Source organism: Rattus norvegicus, chromosome 1 (assembly GCF_036323735.1).
Source record: "Rattus norvegicus strain BN/NHsdMcwi chromosome 1, GRCr8, whole genome shotgun sequence".
In the NCBI taxonomy this organism is placed as follows: Eukaryota; Metazoa; Chordata; class Mammalia; order Rodentia; family Muridae; genus Rattus; species Rattus norvegicus.
Window position 1 is genome coordinate 239429395 of NC_086019.1, and position 22775 is coordinate 239452169.

General features: G+C 44.1%; 1 protein-coding gene across 43 annotated transcripts in view; it reads right to left on the reverse strand.

Annotated features, from left to right (window-relative positions):
* Positions 1 to 22775, reverse strand: part of Sgms1 (sphingomyelin synthase 1) — a 271205-nt gene that overhangs the window by 19404 nt on the left and 229026 nt on the right. For 35 of the 43 annotated variants that reach the window (XM_063265797.1, XM_063265725.1, XM_063265790.1 and 32 more), the window contains 2 exons: positions 17650 to 18489; positions 3722 to 3839 (listed from right to left, as the gene is read on the reverse strand). In XM_063265797.1, coding sequence (XP_063121867.1) covers positions 3722 to 3839; positions 17650 to 18290 — 759 coding nt within the window. In that variant the 5' untranslated portion in view covers positions 18291 to 18489. Of the gene's footprint in view, positions 1 to 3721; positions 3840 to 6139; positions 6305 to 9064; positions 14047 to 14643; positions 14722 to 14815; positions 18490 to 22775 lie in introns of those variants that run through there. The other 8 variants (XR_010053998.1, XR_010053999.1, XR_010054001.1 and 5 more) reach the window with 5 other exon arrangements.

Here is a 22775-nt window from a genome sequence, read left to right on the forward strand (position 1 = left end):
CACCTCATGACTAGTGCTGAAGTGCTTACATTCCTGTGAGAGTCCTGTATGACCATCGTAGATTTGTTGCAAACATTTTCTTACAAGTGTCCGTTTTGAACCCTGAAGTATTAGGTATCCTAGTATGGAGGTGAATGTGGAACCCCATTCACCACGGTGGAACCAGGTTCCTCACTCAGCAGAGCGCTAATGTAAAGCTCAACTGTCTCCCAGTAAGTTTAGTAATAAGTGAGACTTTAAGAGAACCTACCAATATCAGCCTGACAAGATCTCAGATCCTGAATACCCAGTTCACTATATAAGCACTGAATATTCTGTGTCTGTGGACTTTTCATCTATATTATAGGTTTTTACCACCATCCAGAATATGATAAATTACAAATATTTACTTCCTAGCCCTGGTTTTCACTCCAACCTGAGACTCACAAACCTAGCCATCATAAATATTACCACTTGGCTGTCTCCCAGGTACTTGTGTCCTTCCCAAAGTCACTAACCCTTTTTCCTTCCCACCTACAATTATTCCAGTGGTAAAACCAGTCATTGAAATCTTTCCCTTCCTGTCTTCCCTCTGTCTAATTACTGCCATTTGACCCCATAAACAAACACTGCTCCTATCTGTCTGGTGTTTCCTTCCCACCCTCAGGGTTAATGACTTATCGTGATCGTTTTACGGTTCCATTAATTTCATTCCATCACGTAGGAGCCTGAACCAGGCAAGTTTTAAGGTTCTTCAGTGAGTTATATCTCTGTTGGCTCATCCTGTGTACCTGAGTTCCTAAAACACAGTGCTGCCTAATGCAGACTGTCCCGTTCTCAGAGGAAGGACAGGACAGCACCACGCCCACTTTGGTCTTGGAGACTGATGGCAGTTTGGGGGTGAAGACATCTTTGACAACAAGTGACTTTCAATGATGCTATTTCTGATTCTGATTCCCTTCGCCTCATGACTAAAGTGGGCAGGGCTGGTCTCTGAGGCCTCTGAGTGTCATTCTTCTCTCCTTTGTGACACTGGCCCATACTGGGCCACTCCATTATCTGGCAGAACACCGATTCCCAGACTTGACCTGCCACCTGAGGGTCCTTTCCAGCTCTTCTCTCTGGACTCAGACAGATTTACCACCTCTCCATGAAGAGTTCCTGCCAAACCTGCTAAAACCAAACCTTACCAAGTATCCAAAGAAACTTTCCTGTCGAGAGGAAGTATGGAGGGCAGACAACAGCAAGTGACCTAACATCACAGTAAACAGGTGAATGTGGGCAGCACCAGGACCAAGGGTCTGCAATTCATACTCTACTGGCATGGGGAGAAAGAGTCTGACAGACAGACAGACAAAGCAACTGTTAAGTAGAGAGTCAATGCAAATAGACCATCAAAAGTGCCTTCAAGACAAGTGGACCAATTCCATGAATTGATAACTTCCACTATCAAAGAAGTATCAATTCTGTTACTACCAAGAGTATAACGCAATCAAATGCCCAGTTTTCTGATACACGCTACCTCTGCAGGGATATCATGCTGACACTGTATGGTATGTGTTTTAAAATACTTCCAAAGACAGACAGATGAACCAACAACAAGTCTGACAACAAGTGAATCTGAGTATTGGGTATAACAGATTTCCTTACACTCGTCTCTCTACACTAAATACATAGGAAAATTCCAGAACAAAATAAAAAGTCGAATTCCCTGGACAAAATCCAGCATTAAAAAAATAAAATGAAATAAAAGCTGTGTTCTAAATTCTTTTTTCTTATTCTACAAAATAAATTAGTCTTGGGTTTTAACTACTGTTCACGAAGGTGTGTGAAGATGCCCTCACCTGCTCGTTTTAAGATGCTGAGTTACAGAAAACTCCTGCAGAATCACTGCACGAGTTTGGATTTCCGGCCAGCACTTGGGTGACACATTTGGGTTAGTTTCCATGCCGTGCCTGCTATCTCTCTGCCTCTACCAACAAAATCTGAGAGCTATTCTTAGTCATGGATTGTGGTTAGTACACTGATGACTCTGAGTAACCACAGCTCACTAGCTCTAAACTTGAAGGGCTGAGTAGAGACTCAGACACCCTTTCAAAGGCACAGCACTAGAACCAGGGAGGAAAAGCTGCCCCTGGATTTATCTTCAGAAGCCACATCTTTCTATTTCTTTGCGGCAACTTAACCAATATATAGGCTTTTTTTTTTTTTTTAATCCCATTTACAGATGGTTGTGAGCCACCATGTGGTTGCTGGGATTTGAACTCAGGACCTCTGGAAGAGCAGCCAGTACTCTCAACCACTGAGGCATCTCTCCAGCCCCTCTTTTAAGAACTGAACTGCAGCTAGGTGGTGCAGACCTTTAATCCCAGCACTGGGGAGGCAGAGGCAGGCAGAGCTTTGTGGGTTTGAGGCCAGCCTGGTCTACAGAGCTAGTGCCAGGATAGCCAGGGCTACACAAAGAAACCCTGTCTTAGAAAAAAACAAAATGAAACAGACAGAGTTGAACTGCACTTAGGTGTGCAGCACAACTGTTATGTTTACAGTGTACAACATTTTATCAACTAGACTCTTAACAAGAGTTGCTGGACGCTCAATAACACAGTTTCCAAATATTAAATAAATAAAGAGTGAATTCTACAATCTGGGCACTGCAAGTTGGTTTGGGGGGGTTTTCACAAAGGATAAAAACAGGATGTGAGGTTGGCTTCATGGAAGGACTGGGGAACAGCAGGAGAGGGTTCAGAGAAGGGCTGCTGATAAGGCTGGACACTTGGGACATCCGCTCTCCAGAGTTCAGTGAACCTTGGACAGAGTCAGGAAAGTAACCAGCCTTCTCTCTGTGAGAGGCTGCTGAGTCTGGGAAGAGAGAAAGTGTGCAAGGAAACGAAAAGGATCCAGAACTCCCTAGCAGAAAGACTCCATTAAAAAACCCCAAAGTGAACATCGAAGTTCCTTCTCTAAAGCCCTTCTGAGAGACTTAAAAAGGGATGAAACCAAAAGCATCTCGCTATCTCGGCACATGGTTCAGTGCAGACAAATGCTCTCAAAGTATGGTATTTTCCATTTTGTATATATAATATACATTAAATATATTAAATCTGTTTTATATATTTATATTTAATATATATTAAAAGTCAAGAAATCAAGGTGAGAATTTAGCCTTTTTTCTCATTGCACTAAAGAGTTTTAATGTGTTAAAGAATTAAGTCTTTTCCTATTGGATGACATTTCAAAAGCTTTTCTAGCTAAAAAATCTCTTCTAAGGTAACGATTATTTGAATCTGGGAATAGAAGGATAGGTTCAAAACCTCTGGGTACCAGAAAAGATAGCAGATGAGCGGCCCCACGCTCTTCCCAGAACAGTGTTATATGAATTGGCAGAGGACTGCCAGGGGCCAGGAGTGCGCCTGCCCTGCTCTCCTGAAAGGATTGAAAGGAAGCCATGCTGCAGGAAACAGCTCTACCTCAGGGAGGAGAACACACCCATAGCTGCACCACAGTTAACAGCCTGGCAGGAAGCCAAGAGCTCCATCCCCATGCAAAGCTCCCATTTGTTCAAAGCTGGGGCTGGCGAGGCTAGGGGATTCTGAGAAGGGTGTGGCTGTCTGGTCCTATAGCTTAGAGACATTTCCAGATGAAAGTGAGTCTGAGTCAGTTTTCATCTTGGCCTTGGTCTAAGGTCCCCAGGGCAAGAGGAGAAACAAACAAAGCTGGGAAAGGACAGGGGGGAGTCGTTTACCTTCGGAGAACAGTTGAAGTGCATGCCGGGTACTGGGAGTGTAGTTACATACATTGTAATACACCGGTACAGGTACAGCGTGCCAACTATGCAGAAAAATCTTCTGCTAATAATAGACCTGGAAAAAGGGAAAAACAGGGCAGATTCTCAGTCAAGAAATTCTGCAGGTTCATTTACTCAAAGTTTTCAATGACCCAACAAAACAAACCCAGAAATCTAGTCAAGAGCTTGAAATCAGAATGGTATAAGTGTCACTAAGAAAAGATCTGAATGGGGCATTTTAGACTAATGTCGGTTTGTGGTTGCGCTTTATTTAAAACAAAAAGGGCCATTAACTGGCCAAAAGGAATCACAGCGATCTACAGTGTAACAAAGTAGGCTGTATGGGCCTTAATTCTGAGTTGCCACTCAATTGATGGACAAGCAGAGCCCATTCAGATGGCCAGAGTCTGTGCACAGAGTCTGTGTGGTAGTGGCAAAGGTTCACCGTCCCTATACAGACTGCAGAGGTGCTGAGAATGGCATCAGAATGACAGTGATAGATATTTTTATGTTTAAGAAGTCAGACGCTAAACTGTTACTGTGGTGTGCATAGCAGACGATCAAGGAAAGAACCATAGACAACAGAATCCGACCCCCACAGCTCCTGGTGACTCTGCTGCCTCAGAGACTGCTTCCTTCCTGTTTCTGAGTAAGTAAAATGAGGACAGGAGCTCTAGAAATGATATCTGGAAATCCCTCACGGAGGAGGAATAGACAGTCACCTACAAAATATGAGTAAGAACAAGAACCACTGGTTTTTAGTGTACAGGTATATACCAAGTCCTATGAATTCTTCTAGCACCAAAGCCCATCTGTTTCTTGGACTTAACCCCATTAATGTAGTCCTAAGTGTCCTTAAATGAGGCCCCTCTCTAACTGTCTCCTGTCTGGCCACAATCACATCCTGTGGCTCTTTTCTTCCAGGCTTGGAAAGGTCAAGTTGCCGCGGGGAAGTGTGAATAAAAAGGAAGACAGAATGGGTTTTCCCTTTAGACTAATGAGCACATGGTGTTGTGTATTGTACCTATTTTTTGCTTAAGGTGGCTATGCTGATTGAGTATGGAGGCCAAATGACATCGTCTCATTCCTAATTGTTGTTTTAGTAAGAGGAACTGAGTGACCCCTACTGTGGCCTGCCACTCACATTCACATGTACATGAATATGAGCAAAACAACCTTCTACTCCTTCAGCAGCAAACTGTCCCCATACACACAGTCCATACACGTCAACTGGGGATGGCGAGGACGGGCGGGTCTCCTGTCTCCTTATCTGTGTCTGAAGCAGGGTCACAACTATTGTATTGACTTTGGCTTTGATTGTTCCTTTTAGTCACCTGTTCATCTCTCTCCCAACGGTTGAGGATTCACTCTGTGGAAAGCTGTCTTACAGAGGTGTGTGCCCTGGCTTCAAGTTTAACGAAAGCCACAATACATGAAGAGTAAAGTCTAGAGATGTCAGTCAAGAATACCACAAAGGAAGTGCCAATGTGAAATGAGCAGTGTGAGCTATTGTGGAGCTCAATCCCAGCGATTACATCCACAAAACAAGTCCTGGACCTAAGGCTCAGGAATCACCGTGAAAGCAGAAGCAGACGGTAAGAGTTCATGGTGTCGCTTTAGAATGTCTCAAGTCACACCTACATGACTGCCTAGATGTGAGCTGGACAGGGATGACACCAATAGACACAAAGGGGGACGGGAAAAGACCACGAAGCCTCACCTTACACAAAGGTTCCTGGTAACTAAGAAATGCTGAGGGAGGGAGATACAGTTTTCCTCCCCAACAAGCACACCAATTAGTTAATCCAATACCAAATGGTCAGTCCTGAAAACTAACATTTTATAGTAACATTATACAGATTGAGCAGTTGTGTTTATGTATTTTGGAATATATATGTCTATACATATGTAGGTAACAACAATTGATAACAAAAGAGACCATGAGTCTGAAAGAAAACAGAGGAGGAGCATATGAAAGGGATGGGAGGAGGGAGAGGAAAGGAGGAAACGATGTAATCATAATAAAAAATAATTGTTTTAAAAAGAAAAAGAATCCTAGAAAATTCTTTTACTAGAATTACTAGAGATTAAGCAAATGCTAACAAGAAGTTAGATGCCGGATATAAGGATATGATTCCCCAAATCCCAGGTGCTCATCAAAGGCCCAGAAGTATGTCTGTCATGTTCAAAGTCCGCATTCAATCTGCTCGCACTGCAGTAACTATCATCCCGCAGATAATATCTGTGAATAGGTAAGTATTGGTCCTTACTATTTTGCATATCACACTCATTTCTGCCCACCCTGGGAACACTGTGCCTATCAAATTTGCTTATAAGAAAATACGAGTACAAGTGTTAATATTTTACATACAATTCAGACTTGCTGGGAAAGCACGGTGTTTCCAGTGCAGATAGATGACTTATAAAGCTGGGTGGGGGCCGGGCTTCGGGTGTAGGAAGTTGAGTTCGGGGCCTTGAATACAGGCAAGTACTGTTTCACTGAGTCATGGCCCCAGGCTGCTACTGAACTTTGTAACATGCCTAATTTAAAAAGGAAACAGGACTTAGAATCTGACTGTGTGATTCCATAACCAGGCTGCATGCACCGGTATTAGACTGTCTCTGGCACTTAGTACAAAGGTCTAAAAATCTAAAAGAAAATGGCCAAAGAAATGAAGAGACTGGAAAGCTTGATTAATACTGGAAAGTGTTTTGGCTCCACAAGTTGTGTCTTTCCATGATTAAATAGCAACAGGACACACACGATTCTTGGCTTAGAGTAGAAGTTGGGCTGCCTGAAGAAGTCTATCAGCACAAAAACATTTTGGATGGTATGCACTTAACTCCATCCCTCGGCCCTGCAAACGCGGCTTCATGTTTCCCAGGCCACAGAGCCCTGTGTAGTTAACAGTGGCTTCCGACTGCTGACCCTTACCCTCCATCACTAAGGTACTGAGCTGGTGGACAAGCACCAGCCCACACACTGCTGGCTGGCTCAGAATTAAGCTACTCTATTTCCCAAGCTCTTAAAAACTAAAACATGTAAAGACATTATAGATAATGACCATTCTGACCCCCCCCCCCAGATTTAGCACTATTTCATACTTTCCCCATTTGTTTCTAACCCATTTCTTGGATGTAGACATAATCACCCACTGCTTTCTGGAAGCACTTGGCTTTTAGAAACAAATACATCCATACACAAAACAGTGGAGCAAGCATCAGATTCGCAGCAAGGAGGAAGGTGGCAACATGATGCAGAGTCAGGGGAACCGTGGTGGGCAGAGCTCAAGGTTCCTATGTAGCTCAACTCGCTGCTCAGAGAGTCGAGCACGCAGTCCACAGGGTCCCATCACCGAACCACAGCAGGACCAACCATGTGCTAGCTTTACCTTTAGCAAAGATTTTCTTGGTGACCTTTTATAGGACATTCCACAAATGTCCTATAAAATTTGCTTCTTTCTTAGTAGACAAACAGGCTAGCAATAAGTGCAAAGGCTGCAGAACAGAACTAAGAATGGGGTATCATAATATTTATTTTAGCTTACCATTTATATGAGGTCAAAACATGCTTAGGAAAAAGTGGAGAATGTTGCCAAATTTCTCCTTCATGCCTTTAAGCCTTGTACCATCTACTTCGTTTTGTATGTTTGAGCACCTGCATATACATAAATGCACAACACGTGTGCCCACTGCCTACAGAGCCTGGTGCAGTGCTGGAACCAGCTCACAGGTGGTTCTGAGTCAGCTGCTGTGGGTGCTGAGAACCAAACTCCAACCATGGGAAGAGCGGCCTGTGCTCTTTACCTCTGAGTCATTTCTCCAACCCAATTTCTCCAACCCCATTTATTTCTTAAAATGCATTATTCCAGTAATGCATGGCTACAATTCTTATTTCCCACAAGGGAAACTGAGTCTCGTGGAGTGTAAACTGAAGTATAATTCCACAAGACGAAATAATTAGGGAAACGATGCTGAACACTGCAGGAGAAACCCCACTTGAGCACCCACAGGCGAGTTGAGATTCTGTTATACTTTAGTTAGATTTGAACCTTAATTCAAAATCTTCAGTATGTTTTGCATGGTATTTTCTATGGACTAGAACTCTATACAGCACTTTGATAATCTCCTTATCTGCTGGCTGGTCTACTTGACTGAGAAACCAGAATGGCGGGACTCTCGAGAAAAGGCCGCCATAAGATCTGGCTGTAATGTATTTTCTTAACTCGTTAATGATGTGGAGGGGTCAGCCTACTGTGGGTGGTGCCATCCCTGGGCTGGTGGTTCTGGGTGCTATAAGAAAGCAAGTTGAGCAAGACATGAGAAGCAAGCCTCTAAAGACTCTGCATCCACACAGACCTTCAGGTTCCTACCCTGTTTGAGTTCCTGTCCTGACTTCCTTAGATGGTGAACAGCAATATGGATGTGTAAGCCAAATAAATAAACCCTTTCCTCCCCAACTTGCTTTTTGGTCACAGTGTTTCTTCATAGCAACAGAAACCCTCACTAAGACACTGTATACCACAGTAACTACTAAAACACTGGGAATCTAGTAGTTTCATGAAGGCTTCAAACAATAAATGTGTCACAATCTGTTTAATTAATCATTCTTACGTCTTCTCTTCCTTAATCCTCCACCTCATCCAAATTTCCAGTGATTATTTTGGGTCTCAATCTGTCCTCAGTGTAACTCTTGTCTCTCTACGGTCTCAGTGTTTGTGGGACTCTCAAATTCCCGCTAAAATCCAGTAATGACGTCCTGAGACTGGCTCCCGCAGGAATGAGATAAGTGTCCAAAGAGTGGTGGCTGGCATTCTTCCTCCACGTGAAGAGAACATGGTTTTGAAGAACAGCTAGAGATCCAGGGAAAATTGGAAGACGTCTTGGACTTCTCAGCCTCCAGAAAGAGGACATAAACCATTGCTGATAAGAATCTAGCTTGTAGTGTTTACAAGATTAGCCTAAAACCCACTCACGATCACCTTCTTTGAAACCATCAAGTGGCTGTCACCTGAATTCTGCATATACTTCCCTCCTCCACTAGGACCACACAGCCTTAGATCTTCCTTACCTCTGCCCACCATTGCCCACCTAGCCCCACTCCCACCCTTCAAAGAAAATCTCTAAACTTGTACTTTATTACCCAAAGTTCTTTGACCACTGCCTGCTACTGTAGTTAGGACCTCTGTGCCAATGTCTCTCTGCCTGGACTGTCATGTCGTATTCTAACTTTTCTGATGCCTACCATTTAACCTGCCATAGCTATTCAGTTGAGAGCTGACCACCTCTAAGGAAGCTCTGTTTTTCTTTATCCTGTCTTTATTTTATTTTTTTTAAACTTCTTCACAGCATTAACAACCCATTCATAACCCCAATGAAAGCAAAATAATGTGTTTCTAGCATTGGTGAGATCAGCTCAGTCAGCAGAGGCACCAGCACCAGAGGACCATTTGGAGCTTCCTCTCTCACTCCTAACAGCCCTTCCCCATTTCCGTCCACACACATTGCCCTGTAAGCCCTTTCATTTATCTGCCGGAATTAATCTGCACAGATGCTCACTGCTCCCCACCCTACATCTCTGGCTTTTTTTCCCCATTCACATTTTCATTTACGATGTCTGCCGAGATGGCTCCATTCCAACTGGTCTGAAAATCACTAGTGATCAGAGACTGACTTCTGCCACCTCTCTCCTCCCCTTCCCCTCTCATCCCTAACACAGAGCTTTCTGCATTCATTAGGGCCTTCGAATCTCCAGGGCACCAGAAGGCCTCCCGGCCTTACACTCAGGGATGCTGCGGGGAACATTCAAAGGAAAGGCTAGTCCAAGGGATGAGAGGGCAAGGCTCTCCTACAGGACATTTAGAACTCACCTAGCATTTGGGCATCTCCCCAGGGAAGATGGTGGCATGAATCCAGAAACCCAAGCTCCCAGCTCAGAATGCATCTATGTTTGTGTAATGCCTTCTCAATTTTTAAAAATCCAACTTAAAGAAATTTCACACCTTTGGTATCTGCATCCTTATTTAGCAACGATCAATATTTTACCCCTCAGGAAGAGACTTTAAGGTATGGAGGGTTTAAGTATCAACTGGGCCAGCAGGGAATCAAAGAATCCCCATAAAACCCAGGGCTAGCTGGAAGAAGATTCCAGCGGCCAGTGCGCCTAACCACTTGCTGACCTGTTAGGCGGTTAGGAAGTAGCAGGGTGGGGGTGCTGCACCCCTTTAATCCTAGTACTTGGAATGCAGAGGCAGGTGGGGATCTACAGAGTGAGTTCCAGGACAGCCAGGGCTACACAGTGAAATCCTGTCTCCAAAAGCCAAAACCAAAACCAAAAAACAAACAAAAAATGGTGAATCAAGTTTACAGGGCCATTGTTGTCTGTAAAGGAACCATTGGCTTTAGCAGAACCATTGGGTCACTATATAGACAGTGGCTTCAGTGATACCCGAGGCAGAAGAGACATGATGCCGATGCACTGTCAGAGTTGCAAACACTGACTGTTGATTGACCCAAGGGAAATAGATCAGTGGAGGCTCTAGTGACAGAGGTCACAGCGGGAGTGACAGAGGCAGTGAGAAAACTCAGATTTACAGACTAGTTGATAAAAATCAATATCAAGGAAGAAAACTCAAGATGTTTGGGTTGAAAACTGGGAAGGATAGAGCTCTTTCCTAAGAAGGATTTGGGACGAGTACCAGCCTGAGTACAGAGGACTTTATGGGATGCTGGAGATTTATTTCTGCTCAGCATCATAAACAATATGGGATTAAAACTATCGCCATTCTCATCTTGTAGGTGAGAAAACAACTAGGTAGGAGTTTGTATGTGTGTGTGCGTGTGCATGTGTAATTATGTATGTATATGTATGGCACCAAGGTAAGATTATTTAGTTTATTTGCTCAGGAGTCTGCCTAGAGTCTCTCTAGCTGCTAAAACGTCTGATATCTTTGTGCTGCTATCAGCACCTAGTAAGGAGTTCCTTGCTACGTTGCTTCTATGTTGGAGATCACAAAGAAAAGCAGAACAGGTTAGCTAGCCAGGGCCTCTCTGCTTAAAGAGAGGTGGGAGTCCACCCCCTGACTCAGTCCCAGTTACCTCTTAAAGGCTCCACTTCCAAAAAGACCATTAACATACATTTTGGGGATTAAGTTCTAACATATGAATTTAAGAGGGCATATGAAAAAAGTATCACTTACCATTATTAACCTGACTACACACAAGATCACCCCTTATGTTGGATTTAGTGTTACAAATAAAATCTTAACTTGACTCTTAAAAGGCTAACACAGAATAACAGTCAAGTCGCTAAGATTAATTAATTTAAAGGTTATCCTGGGAAATCTAGTTTCTATTCAATTCCTATGGCCTGGACTACGTAGGTAATAGAATCTAAAATGGAAAAAAAAGAGGTGAGCCCAGGTAAGACCATGTGGGACTGAGTCTGCTCCCAGAGTTTGTCTCATGACATTCCTAGCAAAAGAGAGGAGGCCACGCAAGAGTACAAGAAGCTGGGGTTCACGTGACCTGGGAAGATAGGTCCCCAGGAGAGTGGTTAAGAAACTCAGTCCTGAGCCTAGAGAGATGATGGGTCAGCATCAAAAGTAAGCAACAGCAACAACACAAAGGAGCCCACAAACTTGGTCAAAAAACCAGAAAATCAGAGAACCAAGTTGGACAGGCCTGAGGGGTGGTCGTTTAAATAGAAATGGCTCCCATACACCCATGTGTTTGAATGCTTGGCCTATAAAAGGTGGCACTATTAGGAGGTGTGGCCTTGGAGGAGGTGTGGCCTTGTCGGAGTGTGTCATGGTGGGGATGGTGGTACGCAGTCTCCTGCTTACAGACCAAGATGTAGAACTCCCAGCTCCTTCTCCAGCACTGTGTCTGCCTGCAAGCCATCATGCTTCTTGCATGACAACGATAGACTTAAACCTTGAAACTGTAAGCCAGCCTCAAATTAAATCCTTTCCCACATAAGAGTTGCCATGGTGTTTCTTCACAGCTTTGGTGGAGTCTTAGGACTGCAGAATAGGGACATTTGTTCCAAAATGGTGGTTCTGACTTACAAGACAGCAGCAGCTACGACCCAGCTAAGTACACCTGCTACAGTGTACAGGAAGCAGACACGACATGACAGCTTTAAGGACTGGCAAGAACTTCCTGGCGGCACATTCAAATGCCTTCCAGATGAAAAGCACTGTGTTATTACAAAAACACTGAGCTCATCTGTTTTTATTCTATTTATCCAAATAATGCCACTGTATGTGCTAAGAAAATACATTTGCAGTGAGTGTTTGGTATAGTGGGATGCGGGATAAGCGACTCCCCAAACATTGTTTGGAGACTGAAATGTGAGGTAGTGTAGCTCAGTAGTAGAAGAGGTGCTTATCTGTTACCAGCTCCAACTGTCTAGTCTTCTCCCAAACTCCTACACACACACGCGCGCGCGCACACACACACACGCACACACAGGCACACACACACAGGCACACACACACAGGCACACGTACAGGCACACATGCATACTATTAAAATTGAGATAGAAAGAGAAGAAAGGTCCAGTGTTAAGAAGTTAAGAAAACTTCTGCTCTTGCAAAGAACCTAAGTTTTGGTTTCTAGTTTCCAAGTGGCAACTCAGAACCACAAATCCAGGTCTAGGAATGAGTACTCAGGCACCAGGTACACACATGGCACACATATATGCACGCAGGCAAACACTTATACATAAAAACCCAAGAACCCCAAACTTGTTTTTTCTAAAGAGATCTCTGACCACCGCATACATACAAAGTTGTTAAACACTAAAACCCATCCTAGCACTGTGAGAATCCGCCTAGAGAGCAACACTGGGAACTCCACGTGTGGGGATACTTTTAAATGCCAATATCCAAAAGCAGGATCTGTGCAAACATTTCCCTTATTCCCTCTTTGGGATCAGGTTTCATAGAATTCATCCAGTGATCATTTCCATGTAGCAACCCATCCCACTGTGAGTCTGCAGCTCATTATGATGTAATGCTCTCCTCACCACCAAACATCTCCACCACTGAGCTCTTTTGAGTCCACCCTGCAATCCAACACTCTTTTTCTTTTGCTTCAAATATTTACACTACCAATGGGTCACTACCAGGTATAGTCAATTCACACTTAGACAATGTCCCTCACCCAAATGACTTACTTTATTCTTCTTAGGGGAAGGACTGGCCCCCAAACTATAACTAAACACAGAACAGGATATAGGCTGCTTGACTTTGTTCCAAAGGAAATCTGTTCATCAACAGTTGCGAGAATCCCTGAATTAGTGGAATCTCCCTCTGTAAGTCACATATTAAAACCAGGGTTTCATGGTCAGACTCAAAGCTTTGTATGAGAAACAGTGTAACAAACCAGCTTGGTTCATGGTGGCAATTGGTGTCTCAGACAATTCTCTGGACTTAACTCTTTCTATCCTATTACCTACAAAGTAGCCATATCATTTTTTTAAAAAAAGTTTAGAGTATTAATTTGGTGTGTGTGTGTGTGTGTGTGTGTGTGTGTGTGTGTGTGTGTGTGTAAGTCAGGAGGGAATCACTATTCTCCTTCCACTATATGGGTTTTGAGATCTAAACTCCAGCTTTAAGGCTTGGTTGTTAAGTACCCTACCCGAGCATTTCATTTTGCTAACCCTACGTAATTCTTCCAAAGTATAAGTGTGCTCATAGCATTACACACCGGTGGCTTACACACTCTACTGGTTCCATTTGAGGCCCTGTCCGTTCCTCACTAGAGTCTGTCACAGCTCTCCCCCAGCTTACTGAGCCAATACAAATACTTTGGGGGCTCAACTGAGCCAGAGAAATAAAACCCAACCTCATACATTTGCTATGTCTCCTATCTGGAACATTCTTTCCCAAATACCTACTTGGTATTGTCTTTCATTTGACTCCAGTGTCTACTAAACTCCTCTCTCACCAGTGGCCTTTCATAATTACCCAATCTGAAAATAACACTTCGGACCTATTTCCAACCCTCCCTCAACCCTCATGCTGACTCACGGTCCCTAGGTCCCTGTACTAGCTGTTGGCATAGCCTCAGCTTGCTGACCTCCTGCCTCACTCTGCCTAGACTCATCACTCACTAGAGCTCTCTGATCAGCGCTCCCCAGGGCCCAGCATTGCTTGCAGACAGGCGGTTGCTCATTGACTTCAGGCTGAACGAAGGGATGGATTTAAAATGAACACATGGCTCTGTCACAGGCACTGGGACACAAATGGGAGTGAGGGACACGGCATCCTTTTCTCCTTTAAGGAAATTAAAAAGGAGAGAGAGAGAGACATAAGACTGACAGAATGCAAAGTGATCTGAGCTCAGGTGTTTACAGAGAACTGGAGGAGCAGCGGTAAAACAGGTTAGACTTAAACTCTATCGTGTAGCGCCCTGAGCCTCTATGACAAGAAGTTGTTTCTTCATCTGATTCCACAGTGTAGATTCCCAATTAGAAATGAAAAGAGAAGACATGCCTAAAAATAGAAATGACGAAATTAGAATTGATAGAAGTCATTTAGACAATGCCAAATGAGTTTGTTCTACGTTTCTAGAGACAGGGGTGAGGGGTGCTGCTGGAGACAGAGAACATTAGGAAACTTTGCTCACAAATCTGGTTTGGGTCAAGGAGAGTCTGAGGCGCCCAGATCACACACTTAGTCCTACACTCAGCCTAATAAGAGACGCTGACTTGGAAAATACAGTGCTGCTTTCTCTGTCAAGGTTTTCAATGTCCTCACAGAGTAGGGCTGCAGGGGACATGCAGGAGTACCTCCGTGTTAGCGGAGAGCCATACACAGAGAGTCCCAGGCCTCAGAATGCTCTTTATGGTGCTTTCTTAAAACAAGGGGTACCTGGTTTGCAGTGAAGTCTGACACAAAGGCAGAGATTTCCCGGGAAACTTTCCTAGTCAGAGGCTTGAAAGTCCAATTCTAAATGGGGAGACAACATTATTTACAATTTTAAAAACCAAAAAGTTCAGAACCTACTTTCACAGTGAAGGACAACTGTATACAATAGACAGACCTGAATGTCACAAAATCAGAACCAAGGTGTTCAGAACCCCAAAAGTCTAGTTCAAAAGGGCTTGTTGGTGGTGGATGTTGGCCGAAAGACCACTGGTCTCACTTTTCAATTAGTACATCATCCTGGACGACTGTATCTTTTCTCTAAAGATAGAAAGTACAAAGGAAGAAGGAATAGGCTGGCTTTTAAAGGACTCCAGGACTCTTAAAGTCAGAATCATTTGCGGGAAATGTGGGCTTTATTGGGAACTCAATACCAGTCAAACAGCTTTGATTCTGAGGCGCTGAATTAAATGGTTTGCAGTAAACTGTCTGGTTGGTGGACGCCAGAGGGGGGTGGGGGCGTCAAACTCGCAAGAGTCAAACACAGAAACAAGGAAAGTTAGGGAGAACATTCCACAACCTGAAGGTTCCATGTTTTCAAAAATGGTGCAGAAATAAAAGTGTTGCACGGCAATAGCCAATTAACTAGAAACGGGGTGGGTGTTGAGTTGTTGTGTCAATGTAATAACACAAAAGCTTTAGTCTTCCTGATGAGAGCCAGGGATGAGAATCATCCCCATATACTTCCTACTATCAGTGCCTCCCCAGCCCTGCCCCACCCATGCCTAGCCCCGCCCCCCCTGCCCCCCTCCCCCATGCCTGGAGTGCCACATACACAGGGAAGGGACACAGTCAGGGTTGGGGACACTTAGGGCAACGATCTGCTTCCAGAGGAAGAAGCTGGAGTGAGGGCCTTACAGAGACCTAAACAGGATGCATAAAATTACCCGACTAATCAAATTCCATCACAGGGCCTTACCCAGCAATGCCAAGGCCAGTTTAAAAAGTTTTCTAGGACAACAGAAGCCGTGTCTGGGAAGCTGCTATTTGCTGGGAGAGGAACAAGGCTCCTGAGATGAAAGGGTTCACCTAAGTCACCTAGCATGAGAAGCCACAGCTAGAGCAGGGCCAGGTCGGAGCCTGCTCTGAATTAGCTTTGTGGAAGGCACTCAAGCTGACTGACTGCGGTTGGAGAATTTAAATAAACAAATAAATAAACTACTACAGTGTTGGCAAGAAGTAACAGGAGAATACCAAATTAGAAAGTCTAAGGAGAAACACATTTTGTGAAAATCCCCGGCTAGAAAAAGAAACCATTTAAAAGAAATCCGTCCTGTGATTTGAAAGTCACCTCAGAGCAAGACTGAAATCATAAACCATCTCAATTCTGCAAAAGACTCAGTCTGACTTACTGAATTTTATTCTGGGGCAGTGAAACTGCCTGTGTGTACGAATTTTTACGAAAACAACAAAAGGTAAACTCACAAAAACCAAGCAAATTTTAAGGAAAAGAAACATAGGAGGCTTAATTTGAGCAGCGTGGGAAATATTTTCAATGAGCTCTTAAGGGGGAAAGGTTAAAATGTTCCTAAGGGAAAAACAGGACTAAAATGTGTCAGTCAACGGCATGCATGTAAGGAATTCCAAACAGCACTATTTCTGAAGCCAATTACTCTTAAAACCAAAGCAGCAGCAGCAGGGGCAGCCACAAAACTTTTTTTCTTTTTCTTTTTTTCCTCAACAACTCAAAGGTAGCATAGCCTATCAATTCTATTAACACTTCTGCTTAACTTATAAAATTGTCAAACCAGATCCAAATAAACGCATCGCTGCTATGTCGGTGAATTATCAGAGGGAAGATGGTCTCCTTGGTAAAGCCAGCAGGCTCCTACCCTTTCTGCTTGCAGACACATGACTTCAGAAACTGAGAGAGTTTATCCAACACCAGGAAAACAGTCAGAAAAATGCAACAGGAACACTCCACCTGCATTTTGTTTTCTTAGAATACGACTCCTTTAATAGCCAGCCACACTTTGTCTCAGGCAACTCAGTCTACCAGAGGGAAACTCAGAAACCCAGTGACCCCATCATCAGTTGCAGACACAGAGTGGCAGTTCCAGTGGCAATTCAGCCCTGGCTCTGGCCTCGGTCCCAGGGATGGCCCTTTTCACTATGTGGATTTGGTGACATTGCCCAAGGGGTGATGACAGTAAGCTTGGGCAGGGTCAGGGCACAGTGGTACCTCCCACTAAGGCTCCCATCTCCAGTGGAGAGGGAGAAACGGTCATTTCAACAGCATGCAGGGATACCACAAGAAGCTCCACCCAGAAGAAAACCAGACACCACCAACAAAGGCAGTTAATTAAAGGAAGGGAAGAGGTGTGCCTGAGTAAATAGTTTGCTTTAGTTTCCTTTAGACTTTGGTTTGAGCTCGGGACTTGAAAATCCCATTGGAACCAACTATAACTAAATATAGGTACTTATCCGCACATCCTATAAGACGGAATCATATTGATTCTGCACCACGCTACATGCTTAAACAAGATACCAGTTTTCCCCAACCAAAGCCATTGCAGAATAGCTGTCTGAACTCCACATGTCATAAACTGAGTACTTATTGAGGTTCTGGGTCTGACAGGGGTGGGAGGCGGGTCACAATTCACCTGAGTAAACACCCTTCAAGACTACGTAGGTGTTTGCCCCTCTGCTGCTCAACAGCCTGCACTCTCTGAGGATGTCTAACTGTTCTCTTTCCTACCGCTTGAAAACAAACCATCACTGCTCATGGTCTTAACTCTGGGCAATCTTGTACCGAACAGGCAGCAAACACAGCATTCTCCCAAAGCTGCAGGAGTGTCAGTTAGTCCCGGGGGTGTGTTACTCAACATGGAAAGGAAAGGGAATTACTAAGCTCTGATTTCGACACTTGGTACATTTCATTTCCAAATAATGACTGGCTCCCTCAATGCAAACCCTTCCTGGCTGGATCTCGGGGATGTTTCCTCTACTTACTTGTATTTTAAGAGCAGCCACTGAAATAACCAGAGTCCTACAAGGATCATGCCGTTAATTTCGCAAATAGAAAACGCCCACTGCACCCGGTTAAAATGGTCAAAAAACGTGTCCGGTAGCGGAGGCTGTACCTCCTTAGGAGGCACTCGTTCATGGACGACCGAGATCATCACTGTAGTGAGAACAAAACAGGACAGTGCGTAAAGAAAGGCCAGCAAAGTCTTGCCCCACTCCATGGGGTACTGGGAGCGCTCGGGTTCCGGCATGGGGATCTTGATCATCTCTTTCCTGAAGCCATTTGGCATTCCGTTGGGTTTAATCTTGATGCTGAAGCTGCCGTCAGGGTTGGGAATGTCGACGCCAATGCTGAGGTGTCCGTTGGCGTGGCCATTCTTGTGCGCTTCGATATGGTGCTCCATCTTCAGGGTCTCTATCATGTCTAAGAGCCGCTGCCCATTGTCAGAGGAGACTCGGCACAGAGGAGGCTTTGTGAAATCCTCTTGGGTTAGGTTGATTAGGTCCTGGCCTGTGAAATGCCCCAGAGGTTCACAGTATTCTGGCATAGCATTCTCCAGCAGCCAGTCTGCCACCTTCTTGGGTGACCAGTAAACCACTTCCTTCATGGTACTGGCAGACAACATTTGGCGCCCCCAGCTCGCTCTCAGACGTCAGCAGTCACTGTTCCGACAGGGCAAGACACCATCCCTCCTTGGCTGGTTCATCTTGTTGGGTCTCATGAGCAGAGACTCATTTGACAAGATGGTCAGGGCAGTTTTAAAACGCTTGATGCAATGGTGTCCGAACATTAAGTCGCCTCATTTCTGGACAGGTTTCTTCCTTCTGTGGGAGCAAAAGAGAAAGGTCAGGACCATGGGACTTCCAGATCAGTTCCTTCAAAATGCAGAGGCTCAACGTGAATAATGAATACGAAAGGGCAATCACCGGTAAACGCCATTTCAGTAGGGGTTAGTGTCTAGCGTTGACCATTCCCTGGTTAATCAGTCTTCCCTGGGTGACAGATCATTAGACTGGATCTGAAAATGTGTAAGGTCAGGAGCAGTGGACGGCTCTCCAGGGGAGCACTTAGACAACAGACACTGGACACTGATCTCCAGAGACCACTGATTCTCTTTGTATCGAGCACACTTCTATTACAGAAGTGAGGGAATCTGGCAAACCCGTTTAACCCATTAATCTCTGGTGAGGAACGTTGAAATGTGCACAGTATGTGACAACTTAGGGATCACAGAAGAAAATCACAGATATGCTAAGTGAAAGATCACCTGGTCCAATAGTTTTGCACACTTTTATTTTTGCCAAGAAGTCACTTTTTTCAACTACGTCTGAACCCTAATGTGGAAGAAGCTTAGGCTGATTGGGTTGACACAGGCAGAGCCCAGGGCCAAGGCGCTGCTGATCTTTCCACCCTCGGTCCCTTGACACCTTTGAAGATCCCCAAGAGGATTTGATCCACCTCTCACTTATGAAAGAGATGAGCTCTATAAGTCAGTGGACTTGCCCAAAGTTGAGTATATAGAGGGGTTCTAAGTCCAGTGTATGTATTCATTAAAATACTTAGCTAGTGGTGTGACAACAATAAAAGGCCTATGCTCTAGGGAAGGCTCAAAAGCAGGGTCTACCTATGCACACATCCAAAACAAATACAACCACAGTCCTTGGATAATGCACAGCCCTGCAGAAAACAAGTGGGAAGACAGACCAGCTAAGCTATACTCTGTTCCGAGTGCTGGGTTCCATTCTGTGGCTGGTTTGTTTAATGACTGCATGCTACTTTTATAACAATCATTTTAGAAAGGTAAGAAAAGCTTAAAGCAGAAGACCCAACTTCATATATAAAAATAACATAGCTATGAAATATGGCTTTGGTCCCAGTATTTCCCCTGCTTGCCCCATTGTTTGGGCTTAGCTTGTTCATCTTTAAAATGGGTATAGTAACCACAAAATATTTCCTTCATAGGGTTGCTGTCAATGACTGAGTCTGTATATGAGAGCAGAGGAAGCAGCCGCACTCTGTAAGTAGTGATTTTCAGAGGGGTTTGTTGGTGCTCACGTCTTACTGATGATCCCTTTTCAAGCTATTAATCAAAGTATTCAACAGCCTCTGTTCACTTTATCTCACTACAATAAACTCAACCGGCTGGATTCTTTCTGAAGTGATTATTGTTGTGTTAACCACAGAAACCTTTCCGCTGACCTAAAAGTTTACAAGCTGGAAATTACTAGTGCCATTGCTTCCCTAAGAATGTTTCCAGGTAATAGTGTCTAGTAAGGATCGTTCTTCAGTCAAGTACACTCAGTGCATGCTGTCCTCTCCCATTATGTACACATTAGGATGTTAAATCCCCGAGGCATTCCCAAGTAGAGAAAACACTTAAGAGGGGCTTCTCACATTGACTTCTTTAAGTTGCCCCACTCCTGTTCCCTTCTCTCCAACTACTCTCACACTGAACCCCCAGTTTGATTCTAGAATGAGGAAAAACAGCATGTACTCTTCCAATCTCCCAATTTTAATAGCATCAATGGCAGTACCAACCCTAAGGACACAGCCCAGGTGCCCCCAAGTGCTCCGGGTCTGCTGTCTCCTCGGCTACACTCTTCTTGTTAAGCATCTAGGCTCCCAGAAGAGCCTTACAAAGTCAGCTGCCTTTAGCTACAGACTTTATGTCCCCAGGGCTCAAAGGCCACTGAATCAATAACTGGTCAAAATCTTCACAAATATCCCTAGCACTGGGCAGACTATTTAATGGGAAATAAACCCAATAATGTCACTAACATTGAAAACTCTTTTAAACGACCTTGAACAGTCAAGGAAAATATGAGCATTTTCCAGGAGAAAGGAGTCAAATGTGACTTTCTGCACATAGTCACTTCAAAGGAATCCCAAATGCAATGAGAATGGCCTAGAGAGCTCAAGGTGTGTGTATCAACCTTGAGTTCTTGCACAAGTTGGGTGAGATGCGAAGTCTGTCTCCTAAGCCTGAGACCCAAGGCTTCTCTCCTCAAAAACTCCTCAGCAGATCTAAGGTAACTGCCAGTGAAACCCTCAACATCTATATGAGAATGCTAAATAAAAAAAATTTAATTTCAAGTTTAGGCCCAAAGGGAAAGGACACTGGCTTTCCCTAAATTCCTCATCCTCCCGCGCCCCCATTCCTTGGCCACCACAGGAAGTGTACCACCATTTGAAACCCTCACAAACCACAGACTACACCAAGATTAAGACTTTCATCACTTCTCTCTGTGGAGAATGTAGACTCTCTTACTAAGTGATGACAAGCTTCAAGACAGAAACAAATCAAATTGTAAGAGACAATTGAATGTAGAGCGGAGGTTCTCAACCTTCCAACGCCGTGGCCATTTAATACAGTTCTTCATGTTGTGACTACCCAGCATGAATTATTTTCAGAGCTACTCCAGAATTGTAATTCTGATCCTGTTATGAAATGTAATATAAATATCTGATGTGCAGATGGTCTTAGGTGACCCCTGTCAAAGGGTTGGTTGACCCCCAAATGGGTTACTAAACACAGGTTGAGAACCACTGATAGAGAGCCAAACATCTTTCTGGCATAGCAAACACACCAAGCGTGGGCTAAATAGAGGAAAAAGAATCCTGCAAGGTCAATTTCTGAGAACCACAGGAACTCTCCAAAAGAAGTTACAGGGCGGCCAGCATCTTCCAATCTGTAGCTAGCGAGGACCACAAAAGCACTCCCTCCTAAACACACACCCCATACTTCCCCTGACTTGAATCCTGTCTTCTCCTTCACAATGCGTAAGAGCCTTTCCTAGGTCTTCTATGTCCAGAGTCTTTCTACATCTTCCAAATTCTTCCTCACTACCGTATGCGACATACAACAGAATCTAACCGTCTGGTGTATTTGTGTAGGAGACCACTCAGATGGTGCTCAGTACAGTAAGCACGTCAGGCAGCCAACACTGACTAGTGCCTTAACCAAGTCCTTTACCTGTTCCCAGGCTATTTTGACTTAAAAAAAAAAAAGCCTAATAAGTACCTCACCAACCTTCATGTGGGCTACAACCATTAGAGAATCTCCAGCTACACTCAAGGAATAAAGACCTTGGGTCTCTCCATAAAGCATCATATTCTTTAAATCATGCCCTAGCTTCTTTCCCAGTGCCCAGTGGGCACAGTAACCCTGCATAAATGTTTATGGAGCTGTCACTTTAGGTGACTTTCCTAAGGTCCCATCTCGCTGACACAGGGCTGAAGAAACTGTTCCAGCTTTGCAAGGAAATGAACCTTTATTCTTAAGCAAGCTTTGACACTCGAAAGCAGGTACTCCGTGCTGTTTTCCTGGACGGATGCTGGAGCTACGCAACTGGGCAAAGTCACGGCTGTGGAGAGGAGGGGACCTGCTACACAGCGGTTTACCTTTTCATCTGGTGTCTGCTAACGACTTTGTTCAGAGACTCCAGGGCCTGGCTGTAGATGCAGGAGTGAGGAACTCAGTTTTTTCCTGGTCTCGCTCACTCAATAGAGATATAGTGAAGCATTTCTAAATGAAGACAGGCAAAATGTCTACGACTTGGCCTAAAAGACGGGTTAGCATGGGCAACAACCACCGTCGCCTAGAGAAGCCAGGCTGAACTAATACGCGGCCTAGCTTATTGGACGTATTGTACTAAATAGGGAAGAAATAACAAGAATGAAAATGAAATAAACATTTCCTCTTGAAATATTGCATAGTGAGAGACAGGAGAGGCATAAGAACTCTCATTTATAATTTTTAGAGATGAGGTTCAGTCAGATTGTGATGGGTCTAAAATTTTATACATAAGAGGCTCAGCTCAGGGTCTGTGTGGGGCATTCTTACTACCAGACCGTCAACAGTCTCCCAGACTTGAGCATGGAGTCCAAAGCAATGGCTGGTGTTCTAATTAATTAAAGGCAGACCCACATGTTCTCTACAGCATGGAAGCCCAATAGGACTTTCTATTTGGTTTTAACCAAGTGAAAAGTAACTACACAATATTTGGGCTCAAAATCTTAAAATAGATACTTTAGTCTTTAATATTGCAAAAGCCTTTCAATGATATGCCACAACACCATATAATGAATTTATAGTTAATTATGAAAGCCA